This window comes from Neolamprologus multifasciatus, chromosome 17, assembly GCF_963576455.1.
Source record: "Neolamprologus multifasciatus chromosome 17, fNeoMul1.2, whole genome shotgun sequence".
Taxonomy (NCBI): Eukaryota; Metazoa; Chordata; class Actinopteri; order Cichliformes; family Cichlidae; genus Neolamprologus; species Neolamprologus multifasciatus.
Window position 1 is genome coordinate 19,313,010 of NC_140455.1, and position 22,827 is coordinate 19,335,836.

A 22,827-nucleotide genomic window follows, 5' to 3' on the forward strand; every position below is an offset into this window, starting at 1 on the left:
GTGAAGTTTAATACATCTATGGCCTCCTGAACATGTCATGTTTAAAAACACAGTGGCTTTGAGCTGATGGTGTGGGTGGAGCTGATGGTGCAGGTGGAGCTGATGGTGCAGGTGTGGCTCAGTTATTAAAACCTGTCTTTGTTTTGTTTTGTTTAAAAAAAAAAAAGAAGAAAAAAAAGACGTTGGTCTCAGATGTTTAGTCAATGTTTGAGTAACGCTAATTCAGGCAGCCAGCAGGTCATAAAACAGGCAGACAACTGTGAACTGTGCTTTTTAGTGTCAGTCTATTGAGGCCACGCACCCCAGGCCAGCCCTGGCAGGATGAGCGCGATGAGGACAGAGGAGAACAGGTTGACTGCGTTGTTGTCTAAGATGGGTTTCCCGCAGATCCACCGGGTGGTGGCGGAGCTGTAGCTCACCACCTTCCCGATGCTTGCGTCAAAGCCTGAGGGGACACAGGAGAAAAGTCAGAAAATCTCTACATGTCATTGCACGAAAGGAAATCCCAGCTGCAGAAAACGTTACCAAAAAGTTAAACTCTTTTTAAAAAAAATTTTTTATTAGTCTGCAGATGCAGATACTTGTTTCAGTCAAGCTAAACAGGGACTGAGGTTTAGGAGAGCCCCTCTGAAGCTATGTTTTAATTCTGTTTAATTTTTAGTGAAATAAGTTTGAACTCCATGAGCTGGGATTTTCTCCTGAAACCAACGACATTCACTGGAGTTAAAGCTGCTTGATCTCTGAGGGCTGCTGAGTTCAATGGTTCAACTTCACTATTATATGGAAAGAAACTGCAGAACTTCACTCTAACTGGGCATGTTTAATACTCTAAAAGGAAGCCACTCACTGTTCTCCTGCTTCCTCTGATCTCTGTATGAACATCAAACTTCAGCATCAGATTCAGTTCAATCTTATTTTTTACAGCAGCAAATCATCTCGAGGAGCTTCACATTGTAAGGTAAAAACCCAACAATCAGACGACACCATATGAGCAGGCACTTTGGCAACAGCGGAAAGGAAAAACTCTTTACATCCATTACATCTGATTTATAATCAGCTCAAACTAAACTTTAATCTCATCTCTGTAACTCAGCAGTCAGACTGCAAACATTTGCTGTACGTTGCTGAGGATTGGTGTTTAAATCAAACTGATCTGTGTAAAGCTTCAGACACTGATCAATCATTGATCATGTTGTAACTGATCACATTGATGAAAAACATCTGTTGCAGCTGGATCTTGGAGATTATTGGAACAATTGAGTGAAGATGAGGCTGAAATGACTTTAAGACTGAAACGGAAATAAATGGATTTTAAGGGCATTTTTAAAAGAGGCTGGTTGTAATCTGATTACATTTCATATTGAGATTCAGTCAGTAAATGATGTCAAACAACATTTTAAAGGTTCAAAGTCTGAACGCAACATCTGAATCTGTCTGACACATCTGGGTTTGCGAGACAGAATCATAGAGGCTGTGTGGCAGATCAGGAAGTTTCTATACGTATGCAAACACTTAACGACATTCACATGAGATCTGGCTCAAACCCACCTGAGTACTGCATGTGCGCCCCCAGGAAAGAGTCCAGCATGGACCCGAGCAGGCCGGCCACGCCGCCGTACACGACGATCGGCCACTGGGGGTCGGCCAGGTGGAGGTCGCTGACTGTTAGCAACTGCGTCACAAAGTAAGCCACACCCACTGCTGCCCCACCGAGGAAGCTGGCAACCAATCCTATGGCAGTAACGCCTCCGTTTGTTCCTGCAGGGGAAAAAAAAAAAGAAAAAAAAAATTTATCTAAAAATGACTTTCAGTGCAAAAGGACACGTGATTAGGTCAACTGAAATCTAAAAAAAGGATTTTTTTTTTTTTTTTTTTTACTGCTGATCTTCTGTACCTACAGCCATTTAATAAGATGCCACATAGCATGAAAAGAAGTGTTCATCTGTGGACTCTCTTCAGATAAATCAATGTGACAAGTCACATTATTAATGAAGCTCACAATCACGCCTCCTCGTCCTGATGAACGGTTGTGAAAATCTAATCTGTGTTTTTGGCTTCATGGAAAAGAGTCAATTCTCAGGAGTCCTGAGCATCACAACTTAAAAAAAACCCCAGTCTGATCTGAACTGTGCTGTGGGACTTTTCCCCCTCTTTAACACAAAGTGGAACATTCACATCATTACCCCACCCTCTTACCGGCTCCTCACCTGTGGGGACTTCCTTCCAAGTGGTTATGAGTCTTGGCTTTGATAGGCTGAGGACTGGCCCCACCTCAGATGCCCAGGTGTCCCCGGTGCTGCATGCGAGCGCGCCCAGTAGGGAGAGGCACATCCAGGAGGCAGAGTACTGCTTATTGAAATCGATGGGGATCTCACCTGGACCCACCTGAAGCACGAGCATGAAATGAACAACTTTACTAACATTACACTCACAGAGAGCAGCTTATTTCCTGTGCTTCTCAGTTTACCTCGATCATGTAGAGCAGTGCCAGCTCAGTGGGAACACCTCCATTGCAGAAAACCTGAACCCAATTCCTCTGACCTCCTAAAAACAAGTAATTTACATTTAATCCAAACTGTTCCAGGACAACTGTTTAAGCAGCCCAGGTAAAAGGCTTTGGGTCAAGGGGAGTCACTAATCAGATGCTTAGTTTTTTTTCTCTCAGCCACAGATCATTTAAAAAACAAACTCATCACATTGGCCCATTAAAAAAAAAGCAATAAATAAACATATTTAGTATAATAATGTAAAATATGTTATTAGTTTATTTAAATTTCATATGAATAAACTTAATATGCAAAATAATTAAATTTAAAGTTACATTTTCACCACTAGATGCCAGCAGATTACAGATTATGGTCAACAGAAGTCTATTTCCTAACCCCTCCCAATTAAATAGAGATCCTAGCTATGGTGGCTGCTGGACAAACGCATTTTGTCCAGCTACAAGAGATCCGGGTATTAAAGTTAGACTGTACTCCATAAAAGCTGTGACTGGAGTGCACGTTTCTACTGTTGTTTGTGAACACACTTCCTGATTTGCTGTCAGTGTACTCTGATAGCAAAGTGACCCTTCCCCCCCCGACAGTGAAATACGTCAGTTCACTGTTTACCTCAGCGGGTAAGAAGCGTCCGCCTTTATTTACTCTGGGAGAGGCTGGAAAACTTATGTTAGCTTATAACTAGCTGCTGTTGTTGTTGTTTATCCATCTCATGTCTAATCTGTTGACGATAAGTAATTGTGACAATATCGGACATAAATTAGCTATTTTACGTATGTTTTCGTGTGTTAGAGCCCTGACTTCAGTTCAGGAGACGAGGCTTAAGGTGAGGAGGAAGAAGATGATATTTTATTAAGATGACTGTGATGTCTGTTACCTCTTTGTTTCAGTTTGGGAAAGGGGATCCCTTCTCAGATGATAAAACGCAGAGCTTTTATCATCAAACGCAAGTTTATGAGAATGCATCATTTAGTTATAATTTTTTATTTTTTATTTTTTTTAAACACAGTAATTACGCACATATTCATTTTTTGTTAAATAAACTAAAAAAAAAAAAACCAACTAAAAAAAACAACAACAAAATGCTGTTCCCTCGCTTAGACACACCTGTGCATGTTACAGGTGTGTCTGTTAGAATTGTTGAGGATGGCAGCAAAGTTTGTTATCAGCTTTAAATTTGTCAGGTTTCTTACAAACACAAGTGCATGCACAGCTTCAGCTCCGTTTCAGTCAGTGGAGCTGCTGATGGACGCTTTACTTCACCCACAAGCTAATGGTCGGATGCTTTGTGCCGCTAGTTTGAGTAAGACATCAAAAGTGTTTTCATCTCTCATTCTCTCTGTGGCTCCGCCTCCTCACTGTGTCACAGAGCTTCCACCAGACTCTGCAGCACCTGTGAGGCCTTTACGTCTCTCACCTTCTTTGTACTCAGCGTCGATCTTCTTCTTCTGCGCTCCTCCCCAGCGGGTCAGTCTGGAGGAGGTGATAAAGAAGGCCAGCAGAGTGGAGAAGAAGCTATAGTTTGCCATCGTCAACACAAACCCCACCAGGAGGGCTGAGGGCACAGAAACGCATGTTAGCGCAAGCTCACCAGTCATTCAGAGCATGCCGTTCTGTTGCCAAATGTTTAAAAAGAACAAACCCAGCTGAAGATGTCAAGCTTTAAAAAAAGAAGAAAAAAAGAAAAAAGAAAAAAAACACCCCATAAAGATAGTTTCATTTAGCGTTTCCTGGAAGGCAGAAAAATCCCATCCCTTCTTCATATACTGTAGATCGCCTGACCGTCACAGAGGCATCATTCAGCAGTGTAATAAATCAGATCAGTATCAGTTCTTTTCATAATTGACTCGACTTCAGTCAGCAGCCTCGTGACTCAGTTTTCAGAATTGTGAGGTCTTTTGTGGAATAAAGGAGCATGCAAAGAAAAGTGTCTGGACTTCTTTAAGTTGCTTGAAGACTCTTTTGTGGATGTCAAATCCATAAAAAGCAAAAAGCAAAGCTCTCAAGGAAAACTTCAAGAATTTAATGACTGTCACTTCACACGTGAAAACTTACAGTGCTGTGAAAAAGTAACTGTCCCCTTCCTGATTTCTTAGTTTTTTGGCACATTAGTTATATTTAAATGTTTCGGATCAAACAAATTTTAATATCAGAGAAAGATAACCTGAACAAGTTCAATATCTACTTTTTAAATTATGATTTCATTTATTAAGGGAAACAGTCAACCAAACGTACCTGGCCCATGTCAAAAAGTAACTCATGAATTATTTGTAATTAACTACCGAGTTCAATTTCACTGCCTGACCTGCTGAATGAAGAAATATCTCACTTAGAACCAACACATCATGCCAGAATCTAAAGAAACAGCTGAGAAACAAAGTCATTGATTTCAATCAGTCTGGAAAGGGTTACAAAGACATTTCTAAGGCTTTGGGACTCTAGTGAACCTCTGTGATTCTTCCCAGGAGAGATTGGCTAACCAAAATTACTCCAAGAGGTCATCAACGACCCATCAAAGAACCCAGAGCAACATCTAAAGAACTGCAAGGTCACAGTTTGTGATTCAACAATAAGAAAGAGATTGGGCAAAAAATGGCAAAGGTAGGAGAGTTCGAGGAGAAAAGCAGTGCTGAGTTAAAAGAACACAAAGGCTCGGCTCATATTTGCAAAAAAAAAATCTGGATGATACCCGAGAGTTTGTTGAAAGCATTCTGTAGACGGACTGACACTAATGCAAGATTTCATCAAAATAATATCATACCAACAGTCAAACGTAGTGGTTGTGGTGTGATGGTTTGAGGTTGCTTTAGGATGACTTAATGGAGCCATGAAAGAGATTTTCTGGTATAGAGCCATGCTCTATACCAGAAAATACTGAATGAATGACAGGAGCAAATGCTTTTTCACAGAACTGTAAACAAATTCCACAAAATAAACATCAAATGGAAGATATCAGCAGTAAGCTGAATATTTCAAACTAAAGACAGCAACATGAGACGTGTGGAAAAATTCCCTCTGCTTGTCTGTTACACATATTTTCACAACTTTATCGAATTCAGGCTCTGGTTTACATTTTTAAAGTACCGACTGAGGAATTAAAAGGTGTCTAATGTGAGAATTGAGTCTGTTCAGGGGGCGATTTTGTGACAGCATTAATGTGGATTATGAGTTTTAGATCTTTAAAAGTCCATGACTGCGGCCAGAAATCCTGTTTTCTGCTCTTTAATTCAAACATATGAGAACGGGTGTTCTGTGACCAACATAACTTCAGTTTAATGGGTCACATGACAAGATTTGTGCGTCATCTGCAGACTCGTAGTAAGAGGTCTAGTTGTTTTCTGGTGCGAGTGCTGGAAATGCGTTACAGTCCTTGGTTTTAAATGCATCGCTTACGTCATATAATACCAAGAAAACAGGCAAAAGCAGCAGCCTGAAGAGCTTGGCGTGTTATCTGAAACTGAAAAATGGTTTGGATTTTTTAAAATGTGCCTCTTCTTGGAAAAATGTAAGTATTGGAGAAACCTCTTTATTTTAAAAGGTCATAGAATATCCCCCTTTAAAAGAACCAAACCAAAACACGCTCACCCACCACTTTATTAACCAATCACAATGCAGCAACTTAACGCAGTGTAGACACACACCAAACATCACAACTCTTCAAATGTTCACTCGAAATGACTTCATAACGGCTAAGCAGCGAGCCAGGAAGCCCAAACGACTTCCTCTGACATCACACAGGTGGGTAAAGGTGATGACAAATACTCACCGGCCAGCGCTCCCAATCGGTCCAGACTGTGTCTCTTCAGCGCTCGCATCGTCACCGTGAGGGGTACCAAGATGGAGAACAACCAACGCCACGGCGACACAGGCTGCAGCGTGCCTGAAAACAAACACACACACACACACACCAAGACTACCATCAGCACCTCTCCACCCGACTGATCGTTTGAAGGATTTACTGAAGCATGTTAAGATCCGTTTTTATTTTTAAATTGATCACAGAGTGGAAAAGATTTTATTTTAAATATTAAAAAGAAATGAGATGCACTTTTTTTTTTTTTTTAAATATAACTGATTAAACTACAGCTGCTGCGTATTATTCTGGCTTTTTCTGGCTCATTGTGGGCTTTAGAGGTGATCAACTCCAATAACAGTGTCAGGTCACTCAAAGTGTAACAATCCAGTAACTGTGTCTTAATTTAAAACCATGCAGGGACTGATTTCAGTGGGGACAGCTGTAGAAGGGAAATCTATCTGATGATGATGATTTCAAAATAAAACCGGAGAGATGAGAAATGAGCTGATGTACTTCGATAATGTAAGCTGTTGAAATAATTTAAATGTGGCAGGGTGGAGACAAGTGCAGAAGATTTACAAGATGGTAGTAAGACCCATTTTTTGTGTGGGGACGGTGGTACTGAGAGAAAGACTGGAGGCCAAGGTGGGGGTCTTCAGATTTTCACTGGGAGTGAGCAGGAGGAGAAGATTAGAAATGATCTGACAGACAGCTTAGGAGTGATGAAGGATATTGGACAAAGGATGATGAAGATGGAGGAGGAAGTAGTATAAGAAGGAGAAGAAGAAGGCAGAAGAAGGGAGGAAAATCTTGGTGGAAATGCTGTAACATGTCTCGTCATTTGTGAAAATCTAAAGTTTGAAGCACAAACAAATGCTCAATCTCAAACCTTTGAGTAACAGCACGAAACCCAAACTTTACTTATCATGTTGCTTAAAAGAAAGACCAGAGACCCTGACTCATTTTTATTCACCAAGTACGTGCACACATACAAGGAACTGAGTTTCTTCCTGTCAGCTGTCAAGTTTGTCTTTCAACATACGCCTCGTGTCCTCATTACCACACTCTCTCTGTCCATGTACGACTGTGAAAAATGGTACTGAGGTCTGTTCAGCTTTTAACCCACTTTAGGAGAAAAAAAAAAATCAAAGTTAGTGTGAAAGCTATTCAGGGCACATGGAGGGGCACGTGATTTAATGGATTAACTTCCCGTTTAAAGGCAGTTTTAAGGAAAAGAAAACCCTTAAAGTGAAAACATTCCCAGGCGGACAGCTCACCGTAGAACGTGCTCATCGTGAGGGAGAGGATCCAGAAGAAGAGAGAGAGTGCCAAAGTGGCACACAGCACGATCATGTCAATCATCATGTTGATGGACTCCTTCATCAAGATGTCATTTTCAGAGTCCATGCTGAGGGACGGCCCGTGCTGCAGGACAGGAGGACAGAGTCACGTCAGTGTTTGTTAGATAGTTTCTGCTGCTGTAAGAAAACGATACTGCAACTTCAAGTTGGTCAGAACATGTTTAATAACAAAGTAAAAGCTCTCATTTTGCCTACACTTTCATTTCTCCTTCGTAACAGTGCCTCAGAGCAGAAAATACAACCTAATACAGCCTAAACTTCTTTTTAACTTTATTTTGCTTGCATTGTAAAACTACACAGCATTTAGGTTTGTTATTTTCTGTATTAAGCACCTTGAAGTTACATATAATAAAATATGCTAGTTAAATACCATTCCTTGGAATAGGTGGCACTTATAGGAATCATGTTGTGCAGAAAGAGTCACATGACATGTAAAACTCGCCTCCTGGAGCCTGAAGCAGAGACCCAGCTTGGTACACCTCTCAGGTAACACCCCTTGTGCCGCCTCATTTCAAACCTCCTGACTCTCCCCTGGCACTGGCTGACCTGTACTCATCCTCCCTCTGCTCTCAGCTCTGTTTAAGTGAACTGCCTGAGAACCACTCTCTTAATTTGCCATGAAGAGAGTCATGAGGAGAGCGGAACCAAAACAAAGCGCCATCAGACCTCCCTTACATTGAAATTATACACCTAAATGTGAGAACTAAGTGTTCTCGAATTAAACAAAGCAGAATAACACTCTAAAATAATATAAAACACCGGGCTGAAGTGTCAGTTTGGTACATGGGAATATATTTAAGCGGTACTTAAAAAAACAAAAAAAAACAAACATATATAAACTCACCGTTTATCTCCTTAGCCATCACGACTTGTCGGTTACACGCTCTACTTTAACGATAAAGTTAGCTTTCTATTTTTGAAGTGGAACAACTAACAGTAGTGTTTCTTACAAATATAATTAAAGAGAAAAAGATTTTAGCAGTGAAACCAAACAGAAATCAGAAGCTCAGCTGAAGCTTCCAGGCTAAAACACCTGCCGGAGGGAGAAAACACGACGGACCCACTTCCGGCAGCCAGCCACTGAGTTCTTAAAGGGACAGTAACCCAAATTACAGCTCTTTTTTGTTTTTTGTTTGTTTTAGGGTTTTGTTTTTGTTTTTTGTTTTGTTTTGTTTTTTTTTAGATAGGTTGGCATAGGTGGAAACACGAAAAAGCACAGGCGAAATCGGAATATTTCATCAATTAATAACTGTGTTTAATTGATAGCTGTATTTGTTATGAAGATATTTCTGGTTTAAAAACTTTTATAATTTGGTGTCTACTCAGAAGACGTTCCAAAGGTTTCATTGTGTTTTAAACTTAAAAAAAATCAAATTAAGGCAGTTGAGTCCCGTATAAAAATTAAAAAAGAAAAGAAAATACCAACGCTGCACCCCATTAGAGTCATCCATCTCAGTTCAGACTAGTAAGACTTTGGATAATTAAACACCCACAACGTTATTTTTAAAGATCTTGCTGAGATGCTCATGATCCTCCTTACAATAATTTGGCAATATTTCTGGAATTTGACCAATGAGGTTCATACATTTTCCTGGCATGTAAAGGCATTTTACTGTGCACACATACGTGGAACTTAAAATTACATTGACGTTCGTCTTTTGAATGTTTGAAAAATCTTGAAACCGATTTTGAAACATGTGGAGCAACCCTGCAAAAATTGGTGTAATCGAGTTTTTGTAGTGTTGCTTGTTTGGATTTGCATCTTACTCTTTAAGAAGCTGGACTCAAGTAAAACACAAGGCAACAGGTAAATAACCCTTACAGACAGACTACATGGAAAGCGATGTCCTACCGTTTGAGGAAACAGAATAATATCTATAATGAGTCTTGCCATTCTTCTTGGAATTTCTGAGCTTCCAATGATCTTCAAGAGCTTTAAAGCTCTGCTCAAAATGCAGCCTTTAATCTATGTTCCCATGGGAAATAGGCCTACTTCTCTTCCTGACAGCAGAGCACAGAGAGACCTCTATTCTTGTCTTGCATCACAGCAGAATTTTTTTTTATCGGGTGTCTGATGAAAAATCAAAGATTGACACACAAATCAATTATGTCCTATTGAGAATACAGTTGGAGATTTCAGAAGCTTCAAATAACAAGAAATATCTATCCACCGGTTTGATCATTTTCCCTTCAAATACCTCTGTAGTTACTGTGTGAATTATCATTTTATTGTGTGACGATTCGTGGTTGCCAGAGGATGAATCCTACCCACTCTGGTAATCCTCTGACATGCCCTTAATATTCTCTGAAATCTTCCCAACTCAAACTGACTGAAAGGCCTAAATCTTTCCACATTCTTGATCATGGTTTTCAGATGATGGACGATGATGGAATGATTTTCCAGATATCACGGTGTACAGTGTGCTGAGGTACAGCTGATAAGAAAGGTCAGTTTACCTTCAACTCTCCTGTCCTTATTTTGGTTTATGTGGGGGTGATTTACTATTTACCACTACAAATGGAAAGACAGTTTGAGGCTCAGGGGATATTCACTGTGTCACAGGTATTTGCACATAAATTAAAGTCTAATTATAAAATTCATCTGAAAATGTTATAGGAATCCATTCAGATAGTTGACTGTGAAGCTCAGCTCAGCTTTAACTACCACACTGTTGAGATTAGATGTATTTCTGTTCCACTGCATTTGTACAGACTAATAAAAGTGATTCTGTATCTGCCAGCATTTTAAAAGCTTTTCTGTGTAATGAATGTGGAGCAGTTTGTACACATTACACACTTTTAATACCAGGGTTAGAACAGATTGTGTCTCATCATGAAAACATCTCGATTTTTATAACACCCCATGAACCATTTATGAATCCATGTATGCTTTCTAAGTAAAAGATGCAGCCTGGTTTTTCTGGAAAGAACCAAAAGATGTGCCAATTATGCTCATTTCTGAGAGGGACAGCATCACCACAGCAGTGATGTAGAATAACTGTTCCATCTTCTTTTTACTAGTAACTAGTTTTTTTTCTTTCCAGCATTAAAAACTTTTTAAAAAAAAAGTTTCTGCTTTTACTTGATTACGTGTGATTTTGTTACTTAATATTTTCATTTAAATGTGTGCCTTTTTACTGTATTCTATTTATTTTGATTTTACTTAATTACAATATTGTTATCAAACAGTATATATGACATAATTTCATATCTTTTTACTTATTTAAGCTTTTTTTCCCCCTGTGTGTTTAAATGCGTTTAAATAATGTTAAAGTTCTGTATCAAAAAATACCAATCTTGGGATTTTAAAAAAGTATATTATAATTACTCTCTTTTTGTTTTGTTTTATTTGTTGTTGTTATAATTACTTAAGTTTCAGCCAGCAGCAGAAATTGAGGTTACGTCCACACGTACCCGGGTATTTTTGAAAACGCAGATTTTTCTATGCGTTTGCACCTTTCCTCCACACGTAAACGGCGTTTTCGGTCACTGAAAACTGAGATTTTTAAAAACTCCGGCCAGGGTGGATATTTTTGAAAACTCAGTTTTTGCATTTACGTGTGGACGAGGAAAACGCAGAAAACGCAGCGTCAAAGCTGTGCGCATTTTTTGACGTCACACTGTGCGCCACGCCACGTTATTGTTTCAGTCAAATGAATTTCTACAATACTGTTACTGTTAATTGTACTCTCTGCAGCATTTAAATGCTTACATATACACACACAGTTACTGTCCCTCCACACATACGACTCGGTTCTGCTTCTCTGCGCCATCTTTGTTTACTATTTCCCACCGAGGCTTCTAGACTTCTGATTGGCCAACATTTCTACACGGTTATGAATATATTGCCACCTGTTGCTTTGGCATGTTCCTAGCAGCGTTTTCCTTCATTTCTGCGTTTACGTGTGGACGGGATTATTTTTTAAAACGAAAACGGAAAATCTCAGTTTTCAAAAATACCCGTGTACGTGTGGACGTAGCCTGAGACTCATCAGACCACAAAACATTTTTTAGTCTCGTATTGCGTAGTTTTGGTGAGGCTGTGTGAATTGTAGCCTTTGTTTTCTTTTCTTTTTTTAGATGGCAAGAGTGGCACCCAATGTGGTCTTCTTGCTGCTTTAGCCTGTGTGCAAAGTTTGAGTTTGCAATGCTCTTCTGCATACCTTAGTTGTAACAAGTGGTTATTTGAGTTACTGTTGCTTTCCTGTCAGTATCAACAAGGCATTTTCTCCCACAGAGCTGCAGTTTACTTCATATTTTCCTCTTCATGTCTGTAAATCCCAGACATGGTTGTGTTAGAAAATCCCACCAGATTAGCAGTTTGTGAAATACTCAGACCAGCCCATCTGGTACCAACAACCACGCCACGTTCAACCCAGTTAAAATAATGTTTTTTCTCACTCTGATATTCAGCCTGAATGTCTGCAGGTCATCTTGACCACGTCTAAATGCATCGAGTTACTGCCACAGGATTGGCTGAATAAATGTTTGTGTTTTTGTTACCAAGGAGTTGAAAAGGTCTACCTAATAAAGTGGCTGTAGAGTGTATATCCAAAAGTATAAAGCAAAATAATTTAATGTTTTCAACAAATTACAATAGACTAAATACTCAAAACAAGAATTTGTTTAATTATATCTTCCTCCCACTGATTCACATAGGTGCACAAACCTGCGGATAATTTACAGCTCAAATTTCTTGTAGCCTGGTCTTATGCTCCAATATTAAACCCATACACAGTCATAGTGGTTATTTGAGATCAGTAGTTTATTTTGGATACACACCATAAATGTCTATCAGTCAAAAACATTAACTGAGATCAAACTATGAACACACACACCCTAGGGGAGAGCTGTTGAAGGAAAGAGAGATTATGCCACCTACCAAGCAGCGATGAGCGGAGGAGGGTCAGAGGAGATGTGGTTTGTGCGAAACTGAAGCAGCAGTAACTTTTTAAGAGGGGGCCTAGATCCACCCCTGGAGAGAGAGAGAGAGCCTTAAGAGAGAATTAGAGAGAAAGACCTTATAACATTCTGTATTTCCAAGACTCATTGGAAGTGTAGTTGTTGAAAGGGACTTCAACACCATAACATGATGTTGGAGTTTAGTGAATCCTATGGGCTCAAACATAACATTTTTCAAATATTTTGGTTTACAAGGTTACAAAACTCAGTACACAAATATGCATTTGATTTACAAGTACAAAATATTTATGACCACAATTTGAGCACATATGAATCCCCAAAGACTCTTGGAGCAAATGAATCCCGAGGGAAATCAATGGGCAAGCCAAACTTTAAACCATAGACTGTATATAAAAGATGGGATTAGTCACTGCCATGCCGCTTTTTTGGTACCGGAAGTGATGTGCTGGATCAAGAACACACCTAAAACCTGCAGGACATCTGCCCTTGAGGCCTGGAGTTGGACACCCCTGGCTTAAGTGATATTAAGGTTATATATCTTCACCAACACCCCTGACAGCAACATCAATTTTACATTTATTTTTAGTCCTTGCAACATATTTCAGGGCCCGGTTAAAAGCCAACAAGAATGAGGACATATAACAGCAATATATATGAAACAAAAACAAAAACCAAGTAATATAAAACATATTCAGAGTGTTATTTAGTACAAAAAAGCACAAAACAGTTCTGTTAAATAACTGTGTTAAAAACATTAACTGTAGATAAAGTATTGGGAGGTTTTCCACAGTTTCAGCCCCACAAAAGATAACTTTAATATGCTTTCAACAATAAAAGTGAAAAATAAGTCTAAACCTGGGATTTGGTTCATTCCTATTGTTACTTAGAGTGGATACATGATGAAAAATAGTAACGTGTAGGAAAACTGGGAACAATATTGGCGAAAATATTTTTTTAAGTCAAAGAACAATATAACTTCACTTCTTAAAGTTATGTTGTATTTAATTTACATATTAATTTATATATTTGAACTCCTGGGATTAATAACTCATAATAATTTGTCAGTTTACTTTTGTAAATTTGACCTTTTTTTCTTGGAAATTTGAGTTTAAAAAATCTGGATTTTTATAACAAATTAAACACAGTGAAAATAAATTAAACAATAATAAAAGCAGGGGTGGATCTAGAAGGGTGGCATGGGGTGGCAAGTGCCACCCTAAAATGATCCCTTGCCACCCCAAGTGCTACCCCAGTTTTGCATATGACAGTGTTGTTTATTCAAATAAGATAGCATTAACAGTTTGAGCGTAGTTACAGTCAACAGTGAACATAAATGCTAAAACTGAATATATTGGATAGTGTTCCCCCCCTCCACCATTAACAAATGGTTCAGCCCATAGCAGGACTGGCTTTTTTCTTGTTTTCAGTAGCAAGCGATGCTTATGATTGTGCCAGAGCACATTTTGAACAACACCATGGGAATTTCGGATTTTACACAGGTGGGTGGATATTACACTCTGGAAATGGAAGGAAGATGAGTGTTATTAACCCTCTGTGGTCCACCAACACGCTGCACCTCCAAATCACATTTAAGCTGACATAGCAACAAGCTGCAGCCACGCTGAGTCTCTATTTCAGCCCACATTGAAAGTTCAGACTTTAAAGTTTTTAAATTTTAATTACAGGCCAGTAAATCCAGAGTTGTGATAATATATATAAGCCACACTTTTTTCTAAATACTGTCGTCACGTTTGTGTGTATGTGTGTTATAAGCGTTTTCTAAGGACAGCGTGAAAACAGTAAAGAAAGGGAAAAAAAGCCACCTCTTTTCTATCGGTGGAAAAATGCACCATGTCGACCAATTAAAAAAAAGGTCAACATGTGGGATTTGGTTGTTTAGGAAGAGGGAAAAGTTTTGGGAGTGAGAGAGAGAGCTTAGATGTGGGAGATTTGTGAAGTTTAGTGTGGAGTGGATTCTTAGTGTGTTGTGTTGTGTTGTGTTGTGTAGTTGTTCTGTTGTGTAGTCGTTTTATTTTGTGTGTCAGTGAGGGCACTAATGAATGTCACAAAGGCACATTTGCAATGTAAACACTGTCACTAAGTAGAAAACCAGCGGAGTGATACACCTCCTGTAGTCAGGCTTGCAGGTTTATCCCTGTGCTGTTCTGTCTTTTGGTGGACAAACTTTATTTTTTACTGGCATACATCATTTGTGGGGCATCTTATTGCGACACCTGATTGTTCTCTCATTTTGGTTTTAGTAATATTTTTAAACGGTTGTAGAAAATGAAAAAAAAAACGGCAGGTGTATTGGCTGCATTTTTAGATAAATAGTTGTATATGTTTACAAAATGTACAATTATATTATATTTTCATTTCAAGTTATAAAAATTTACTCAACATGTCTGTGGGGGGTTTTTACAGTAAAAAATACTACTAGGACTTTAAGTTCTTTGTGTGATTTCAGATCAGTAATAGTACTATTAATAGTAATAGTAGTACTAATGCAGTATGTCAGTGAAAAACAACTAAATTCAGTTTAGCTGAAAAGATACCAAACAAGGCAAGGGGAAAAAAATAAAATGAAACAATCTGAGGGTGAAATACAAACGTAAACTCAAAAGGAGTCAAAAATGGGCAGTTGTATTTTAGACCTCAGTGGGTTAATCCAACAAATCATGAAAAATTAGGTTTAAATTTTTGTTCATGACAGTGCAGATTTCTGACATTTTGTGTAATTTAAGCTGTAACAATGTAATTGTTTTCTAACAAAAAACAGTGTGAAACATATGTTAGACTTGTGTTTGTAAATGAACCACCCAATGTTGTGTAGCTTTCTGGATTTTATACTTATTGGGCTACATATTTATTTATTATACAGGCTATACAGTACATAACATCAAAACTCACATGTTTTATGTAACTAAAGTGTGTAATTATGTGGGCTACAGATAATAATTAAGTTATAGACTATATTTATATGAAAAACGTGTATACTTACTGCATTTGAATCATTTTAACCATATGTAACCACCTACATATGTGTTTGAAAAAAAAAAGCTTTGATTTTGCCACCCCATTTGATTTCTTTGCCACCCTCATGCCACCCTAAGAAAATTTCTCTAGATCCGCCCCTGAATAAAAGACCCCCTCCTCTATCGCCCCCAATTTAGGAGGTTCTTCTTTCAATTTCGCGGCAGGTTCTTCATGAATTGACGTCCGCAACTTTCCGTAGTGTTTACATCCGGCGTAGCCAATATGGCGTCTTGCACTTGGCCTGTTAGCTTTAAATAGACGTGTTTTAATTTCTTTGTTTCACGTTTATATTTAATGGGTTTCTTGGGATCAGTATGTAAAATTAGCTTTTTAACCACACTATTTATCAGTTGGTGTTTTTTCTTACACACACTTCCCGTTGCTAACACGGCCGGCTAACAGTTAGCTCGCCCCTTCTCCACTCTCGGGGCTATCTGCGAACCATGGAGGTGGAGGAGCTGCGGCCCGTTCCCCGGGAGCGGGCCATCCTGGAGAGCTTCTTCGCCCAGCTCGGCATGTTTTCCTTCGACCGAGCAAAGGACTACGTGGAGCGGGAGAAGGACGGCAGCAGGAGCAGCGGGAGCATCTGGAGCGCGCTGCTGGCCGCTCTGGCTCACCTGGCCGCGGCAGAGAAGGTGTACCACAACATGACGTTCCTGGGACAGAAAATAGGTAGCTTTCTCTGCTGCTGTGGTCCGCTGTATAACTACCACCATAACACGGAGGGTGTGGTGGATTAAAGCAGATAAAATGGAGTATATATGGGGTCTATGCATGTACAAAGGTAGAATAATTCGTCGATGTGATTTCATTGACATATTAAATGAAATTAAAATGAATTTAAAAAAAAAACGCGCAAATCTATGAGGGAAAAAGTTTCAGTTTCAGGTGAAAATGGCATATTTGTAAGAAAAAAATTAGGAGAATGGAGCATGTTTATAAGTAAACGAAAGTCTAGGAGAAAAAATCTATTTGTAAGAAATTATAGCAAACTTAGGAGAACAATTGCAAATATGAATGCCAGTTCATGATAATAAAATGGCCTGTGGCGCTCATGCTGTGGAAGTAATGCTGGAATTGTGTGGTTCCCCTTAGAGAAAAGGGTCACTGCAATCACTACAAGTCTGTTCTGAGCATTCACCTTTAACCTGTGGTGAAATATTTCATGCGAGTGGTCTCCTTCAGAATGACACCTTCTTTAAAACGTCAAATATGGGAATGTTTTGGGAAATCTGGGTTCAGTCCATAACGGTAATTTCAGGGTTTTTACTCCTTTTTCCTGCTGTGAGCATAAACATTTCTAAGTATTTATCTTTTTTGCTCCTAATAAACAGCTTTTAAATGTAGTGCTGTGCATGCAGAGTTTTAGGTTTTATAATTTGTTTTATGTCCTCGATGGATGTCCTGCATCACACCTTGCAGAACTTTTATGTTCACAACAGCTCCAACTTTTTTTTATCGCTGCTTCAGTCAGAATTTTAATCCAGTCTGAGCTGAAACTTATTATGTTTTCATCTTCATTATAAGTAAGCAATGATTTCTTATTGTCTATTATTTGTACTCAATTAAACATTTAAAACTCCAGATATAAATTTAACTTCCACCACCAGGTGGCGCTGCAGCACCTGAGTGTTTCTGTAGCTTGACACACACCCCTCTCTCTGCAGGTGGCCAGTCCTTCTTCAGCCGGAAGGACTCCATCCGCACCATCTACACCTCGCTGTACAACGAGCTCAGGAAGGTGGTGATGATGGGGCGCCACGGCCAGTTGAACTCCTCCTCCGCCTCCTACCTGGAGGACCTGTTATCGCACCTTTCAGAGCAGCTCTGCCACTTCATCCAGGCCCGCATGGAGATGGCTGACCTGTACGAGAAAATGCACTCACTGGGCAGCCAGAAGAACGTCAACTCTGAGGAGCTGGTCACAGTGCTCGAGGTCGTCCTCCAGAAATACAGCTCCAAGTGTGTATCTGATTACAGATTACTTTTACTGAAGAAAATATTTTAATTTTGCAATGTAAGAGTTAAACGGAACAGTTCGAAACTACTACAACTAACATAGTTGTACTAACTAAGACTTCCAGACCCAGGTAGTGTGGTCCTTTGATGTTGATTATAAAAAAGCGAGATTAAAAAAACCCCAAACATGTACGGTTAAGTATTTGGACAACGACACAATTTTGACACAAACCAGGTGACTGTGCATAGAAATGTCTGTAATTCCTAAACAGGTAATGCAGTATTTAAATTAAAGTCCTAGAATTAAAGCTGGAAGTCAGCACTTAAATCATTTCTTCATAGTTTAATTTAAAACCTGCTGTGGTGGTGCACAGAGGCAAAATATGTGTCATTATTCAAAAGCTTCTGGACCCAAGTGTAAAAAACAAAGAGCGAGAGAGAAAGAGAGAGAGTGACATATTGAGGTTGTTGAAGGGAAACTTTGAGCTCAGGAATCTGGTGTTTTCCCCAGAGACGTGTCAGCAAAGTGGCGTGCTGCAGCCACAGCAGGAACAGAAAGCGAGTGAGCTGTTGACGGAGCTGCAGCGGAATGCGGCGTGACACGCCACACGTCAACGGGTCAGCCAGCCATGAACCAGCGAGAGACTGTAACATGCTTGCTCTCTCTCTCCCTCGTCAGCAGATCTGGGGGAGACGTTTGTCTCAGCTGCTTTGAGGTTTCTGCAAATTAGGCCAGAAGAGAAAATAAAGGATTCTATCTCCTCAGAGAGATTTTATTTTGGCACCCTCAAAACTTCTTCACATTTTGCCTTTGCAGGTCTGTCAGCACTGTTCAGAAGTGATTGTTTCACTGGAGCCTCAGTGTGTGTTTGTTTCAGGCCTGGAAAAGATGGAGGAATAACTAGAGGAATAATGACTGATTGATGGATTGGTTCCTTCTTTACTTCCTCACCTCCTCTTTCTTTTTTGCTCTTCCAGGTTTCACCATCCCATTGTGGGCCGGGTGGAGGAGGGCTTCCAGATGGAGGTGGACGTAGTGACACAGCTGCTGCGCTGCCAAGCCCAGTTGTCCGAGTGGCACTTCCTGCCCGCCCTGCTCAGCCTGCATGGTGCCAACTCCAAGCTCATCACCTGGGGTCAGCTGTTCCAGCGGCAGAAGGAGACTCGCAAGCACCTGTTCGGAGGTCAGTCCCAGAAGGCAGTGCAGCCTCCGCACCTGTATGTGTGGTTGCAGCGCTTCCAAGCGGCACTGCTCGCCAAGTTCAGCTTCTACTTTCACGAAGTTCTGAGCAAGCAGACGGTACCGGCTGACATGAGGGCGCAGACGGCCCGCACCACCCCAGACTACTACGGCAAGATCTCCACCTTCATACGCAAACACGATGCCAGCAATGTGTCGCTTGTGTTTGACAACCGCGGCTCGGAGAGCTTCCAGGGTCATGGCTACCACCACCCACACTCGTACCGGGAAGCACCGAAGGGCGTGGAGCAGTTCCCCGCTGTGGTGTCACTGCCATCGGGAGAGCGCCCGCTCACACACTGGCCCAACGTCATCATGATGATGGGAGACCGCGCAGCTGAACTCAACACTCTGGACAAAGTGGTGCACTTCTATGATGACAAGGTCCAGAGCACATACTACCTGACGCGGCCGGAGCCGCACTTCACGCTTGTCGTCATCTTTGACGGAAGGAAGTCTGAGAAGGACCTGCACCTCACTGGCTTCTTGCAGGAGATTTCGGGCTCGCTTCGGAACTCCAAGCCTTTCAGCACCCTCAAACCCGGGTCGAAGGGCTGAACTGCACATCGACAAGATGCTAAATTTTTACATGGTCCTGCGTTTTCTGTGGTCCAGCTGGTGCTTTTTGCTGCTTTGATTCTCAGTTTGCCAAAAATGTTCCAGACCAAAGAGATTCGAGGTGCTCTGAATTTATTTGACCTGACCGTGACAGGATGACCACCACAGCACTGCTCGTGCTCAGAGCCTTTTAATTATTTGGCATCATGCGGTTTTATCAGGTTTATGTTTTAATTCGTTATACATTACATTTGTTGTGCTTAATACAGTTTAAATAAAGATTTGAAATGTAAAACAGTAAAGTTTCAATATTTACTTTTTACATATTTTTTTGTATTAGTTATTTATTTATTTTTAATATCCTGATTTGTTTTAAACTCTGCTTTGCTGCAGCTGCTTTGGCTCCTCCCCCTGTTTGAACCAACTTTGTTCTGATTGGTTGCCTCTCACAGGACGGTACTGCAGTGCTCAGCTATGTGCTGACATCACTACAATAAGGATATGTGACATCATTTCAAGACCAGACAGTTTAACCTGTGAAGCTTTTGGCTCACTGCACATAAAGTGATCTCATTATGTGAAACTTTGGCTATGTTTAACAGGAATATCCATCACTGGAACAGAAAGCTAAATATTTTAAAGGACAATAAAATAAATTTTTTGTGAGTATCGTCTGAGATTAAAAATTAAAGAGTGTTCATTTGCTAATGCACATACACCCACTGGCCCTTTTATTAGCCCAGTGCATTTAAGCATTCAAACACAGTCAAAACGATCCTCCTGAAGCTCAAGCTAAACATCAGAATAGGGGAGAAATGTGATTTAATGGACTTTGAACATAGCCTAAAACTGCCCATCTGCTCTCCTGCACAACCGTCTTTAAAAAATGTCCAGTGAGCGGCAGTTTCTGGCCAAAAATGTCTTGGTGATGTCAGAGGAAAATGGAAGGCAACAGTATCTGAAATAACCACTCACTGCAACCAAAGTATGCAGAAGAGATTCTCTGAAAGCAAAACCGGTTGAACCTTGCAGCTAAAGGGGAAACCGGGTACCACTCCCGTCAACTAAGAAGAGGAAACTGAGGCCACAGACTCTCCAAAAACTAAATTTCTGCTGCAACTTTCAGATGGTGAGCGCACAATTTGGTGTTAACGATATTTGGAGAAATAGTGGAAAAAGAACTATGAAAGGGTTAAATGGCAGCAATTTACTGAACACATCAGGAAGTTTATTGAGTGGGAGAAAACAGCGAAGGAAAGGATCAAATTGATGAGAGGCTTGAATGCTAGTTTAGGTTTATTTATAATATAAATACAACACATTGATACAATCCATTTGGCTATATGAGCTCATCTTTAGGAAGCTCAGTTTTCAAATACAGCAACACTAACAGACAAAAACCATTTCCTTTATTATCAAACACATTCAAAGAAACCTCCCTTTGAGTTAAAATGCACCAACATGTTATGATGCTACATGCCAAGTACACAATCCTATACATCAAAGTGCAATGTTCACAATGGGTTAATGCTAGAATTCATAATTCAGAAATCTACTAAACACTTTATGATTATTTCATTCGGAGTGCTGCTGCTCTTTGCTCAGGACATGCGTGAGTGGATTCACAACTTCCAAAAAAGGATTTTAAAAAAAGGCACTTTCACATACACACACACAGACACACACACACATATATGTGCATCCACAGCCTATCTCAGCACGTCATGTTTCATTTTAATCACCACACTCACAGCCCAGTTGGAGGCCACATTCAGTGTGCTGTTCAAGTGTTTTTGGGCGTTTACACACAAAGCCCCACCCTGTTAGCTTATTGTGAGTTTAAGGTTAACTAGTGACTTCAGTGTAACGAGCAGGTAAACCAGTATTCTGACAAACACAGATAGTGGCATGCTTTTTGCACTAGTTTTCCCCAACTTCCACTCGCGTGTTCTGGCACTCCTGGCAGGCATGAATTATCTATTATCTAATGCTATTCTAGTACTTCTGCACTTACAAGGGAGCAGAACAGGGGCAGGCGAGCAGAACACACATACACACACACACACACACACACACTTTACAAGGAGTATCAGGGTCACACTGAGGAAAAAAAAATATTACAAGAAATTCCTTTTTAATTTTGCAGAACAAAGTCAAAACTTGAGGATTGAAGCTGTAACATCAGAACAGAGTTGAAATAATTTAAGGATCAAAAACTACTTGTGTAGGAAAAATCTAGTCAGTTTTGCTAAATGCTGGAAATTATCAAAACTGTGCGGTTAGAAGTTAAGGATTACGGGAACAGGGTTCAAAATCCCATTTTAAAACTAAAAACTAAAAATACTGTCAAGAATAAACTCAACATTGCCAAGTGTTTCCCAAACTTCCCCTCTTTACCTCCAGAACAGCAGTGGGAAACTACGTTATCATTTATTCCTCATCACAGAGGAACCATTTCGAAACTCTATGATGCTATTCTGTCTTTTAGTAACCACTCTAATGTTAAGCTTAAGTGTACGTGGGAAGGAGAACTAGGAATTCAAATACATGAGGAGTCTTGGGAACAGGCTATAGCGAGGGTACGATCTTCCACCTCCTGTGCTCGTCTTGGACTTATTCAATTTAAGGTCATACACAGGGTGCATTTCTCTAAGTCTAGACTTTCTGAATTGTATCCAGAAGTGGAAAATAAATGTGATAAATGCCATGGTTCTCCTTGTCACCTTAGCCACATGTTTTTTCTATGTCCTGAGCTACAAGGTTTCTGGACAGGGTATTTTGCTATTATGTCAACTGTTCTTGGGATAACTCTTCGTCCTTGTCCTCTGATTGCTGTATTTGGGATTCCTGTTCGCTCACTTACACTTGATTCCACACAAAAGGATATTATAGCCTTCACATCCCTATTAGCCAGACGTCTAATATTGTTGCACTGGAAGTCTGTTAAGTATCCTACTATTACCCGGTGGCTTAAAGATGTCATGTTTTTTTTAAAACTTGAAAAAATTAAATATACGTTGAGAGGTTGCACAGCCAAATTCTTTCACAAGTGGCAACCCTTTATCTCTTATTTTGCTAGTCTAGAGGTATTGCCTGTTTAAATGTACTTCTGTTACTGTTATATTCCTCTAATATGTTTGATGGTTGTGTTGATCTGTGTGGGACGGGGGGGGGAGGGGTCTTTCTTTTAGAATGCGTTGTTGTTTTTCATATATATATATATATATATATATATATATATATATATATATATACACACACACATATATATATATAAGTTTATTTACTTAGAAAAATGAAGAAAGGTTGATTGTATTTCGGTAACTGCAAGTACTGTTGTTTTCTTTTTTCAATAAAAATATTTTCAAAAAAAAAAAAGGGAATAAACTCAACATTTTGCGAACAAACCTAAAGCACTATTTCTGGAACAAAATTGAAACGGAAGCTACTTTC

The 22,827-nt window shown here is 39.9% G+C and overlaps 2 protein-coding genes across 3 annotated transcripts; one reads left to right on the forward strand and one right to left on the reverse strand.

Annotated features, from left to right (window-relative positions):
* Positions 1-164: 164 nt before the first annotated feature.
* Positions 165-12,649, reverse strand: tmem19 (transmembrane protein 19). 2 transcript variants are annotated; one of them, XM_085138187.1, is made up of 8 exons: positions 12,541-12,649; positions 7,575-7,722; positions 6,268-6,381; positions 3,919-4,056; positions 2,468-2,544; positions 2,208-2,385; positions 1,549-1,758; positions 165-445 (listed from the first exon to the last, which is right to left on the reverse strand). In XM_085138187.1, the coding sequence occupies exons 2-8, from the start codon at positions 7,702-7,704 to the stop codon at positions 285-287; spliced, it is 1,008 nt and encodes a 335-aa protein (XP_084994313.1). In that variant the 5' UTR covers positions 7,705-7,722; positions 12,541-12,649; the 3' UTR covers positions 165-284. The 2 variants fall into 2 exon arrangements, with proteins under 2 accessions (XP_084994313.1, XP_084994311.1); XM_085138185.1 differs by lacking the exon at positions 12,541-12,649 and adding an exon at positions 8,503-8,730.
* Positions 12,650-14,952: 2,303 nt separating this feature from the next.
* kics2 (KICSTOR subunit 2) lies at positions 14,953-21,070 on the forward strand. Its single transcript, XM_085138166.1, has 3 exons — positions 14,953-16,289; positions 17,285-17,579; positions 18,555-21,070. The coding sequence occupies exons 1-3, from the start codon at positions 16,061-16,063 to the stop codon at positions 19,372-19,374; spliced, it is 1,344 nt and encodes a 447-aa protein (XP_084994292.1). The 5' UTR covers positions 14,953-16,060; the 3' UTR covers positions 19,375-21,070.
* Positions 21,071-22,827: the final 1,757 nt, after the last annotated feature.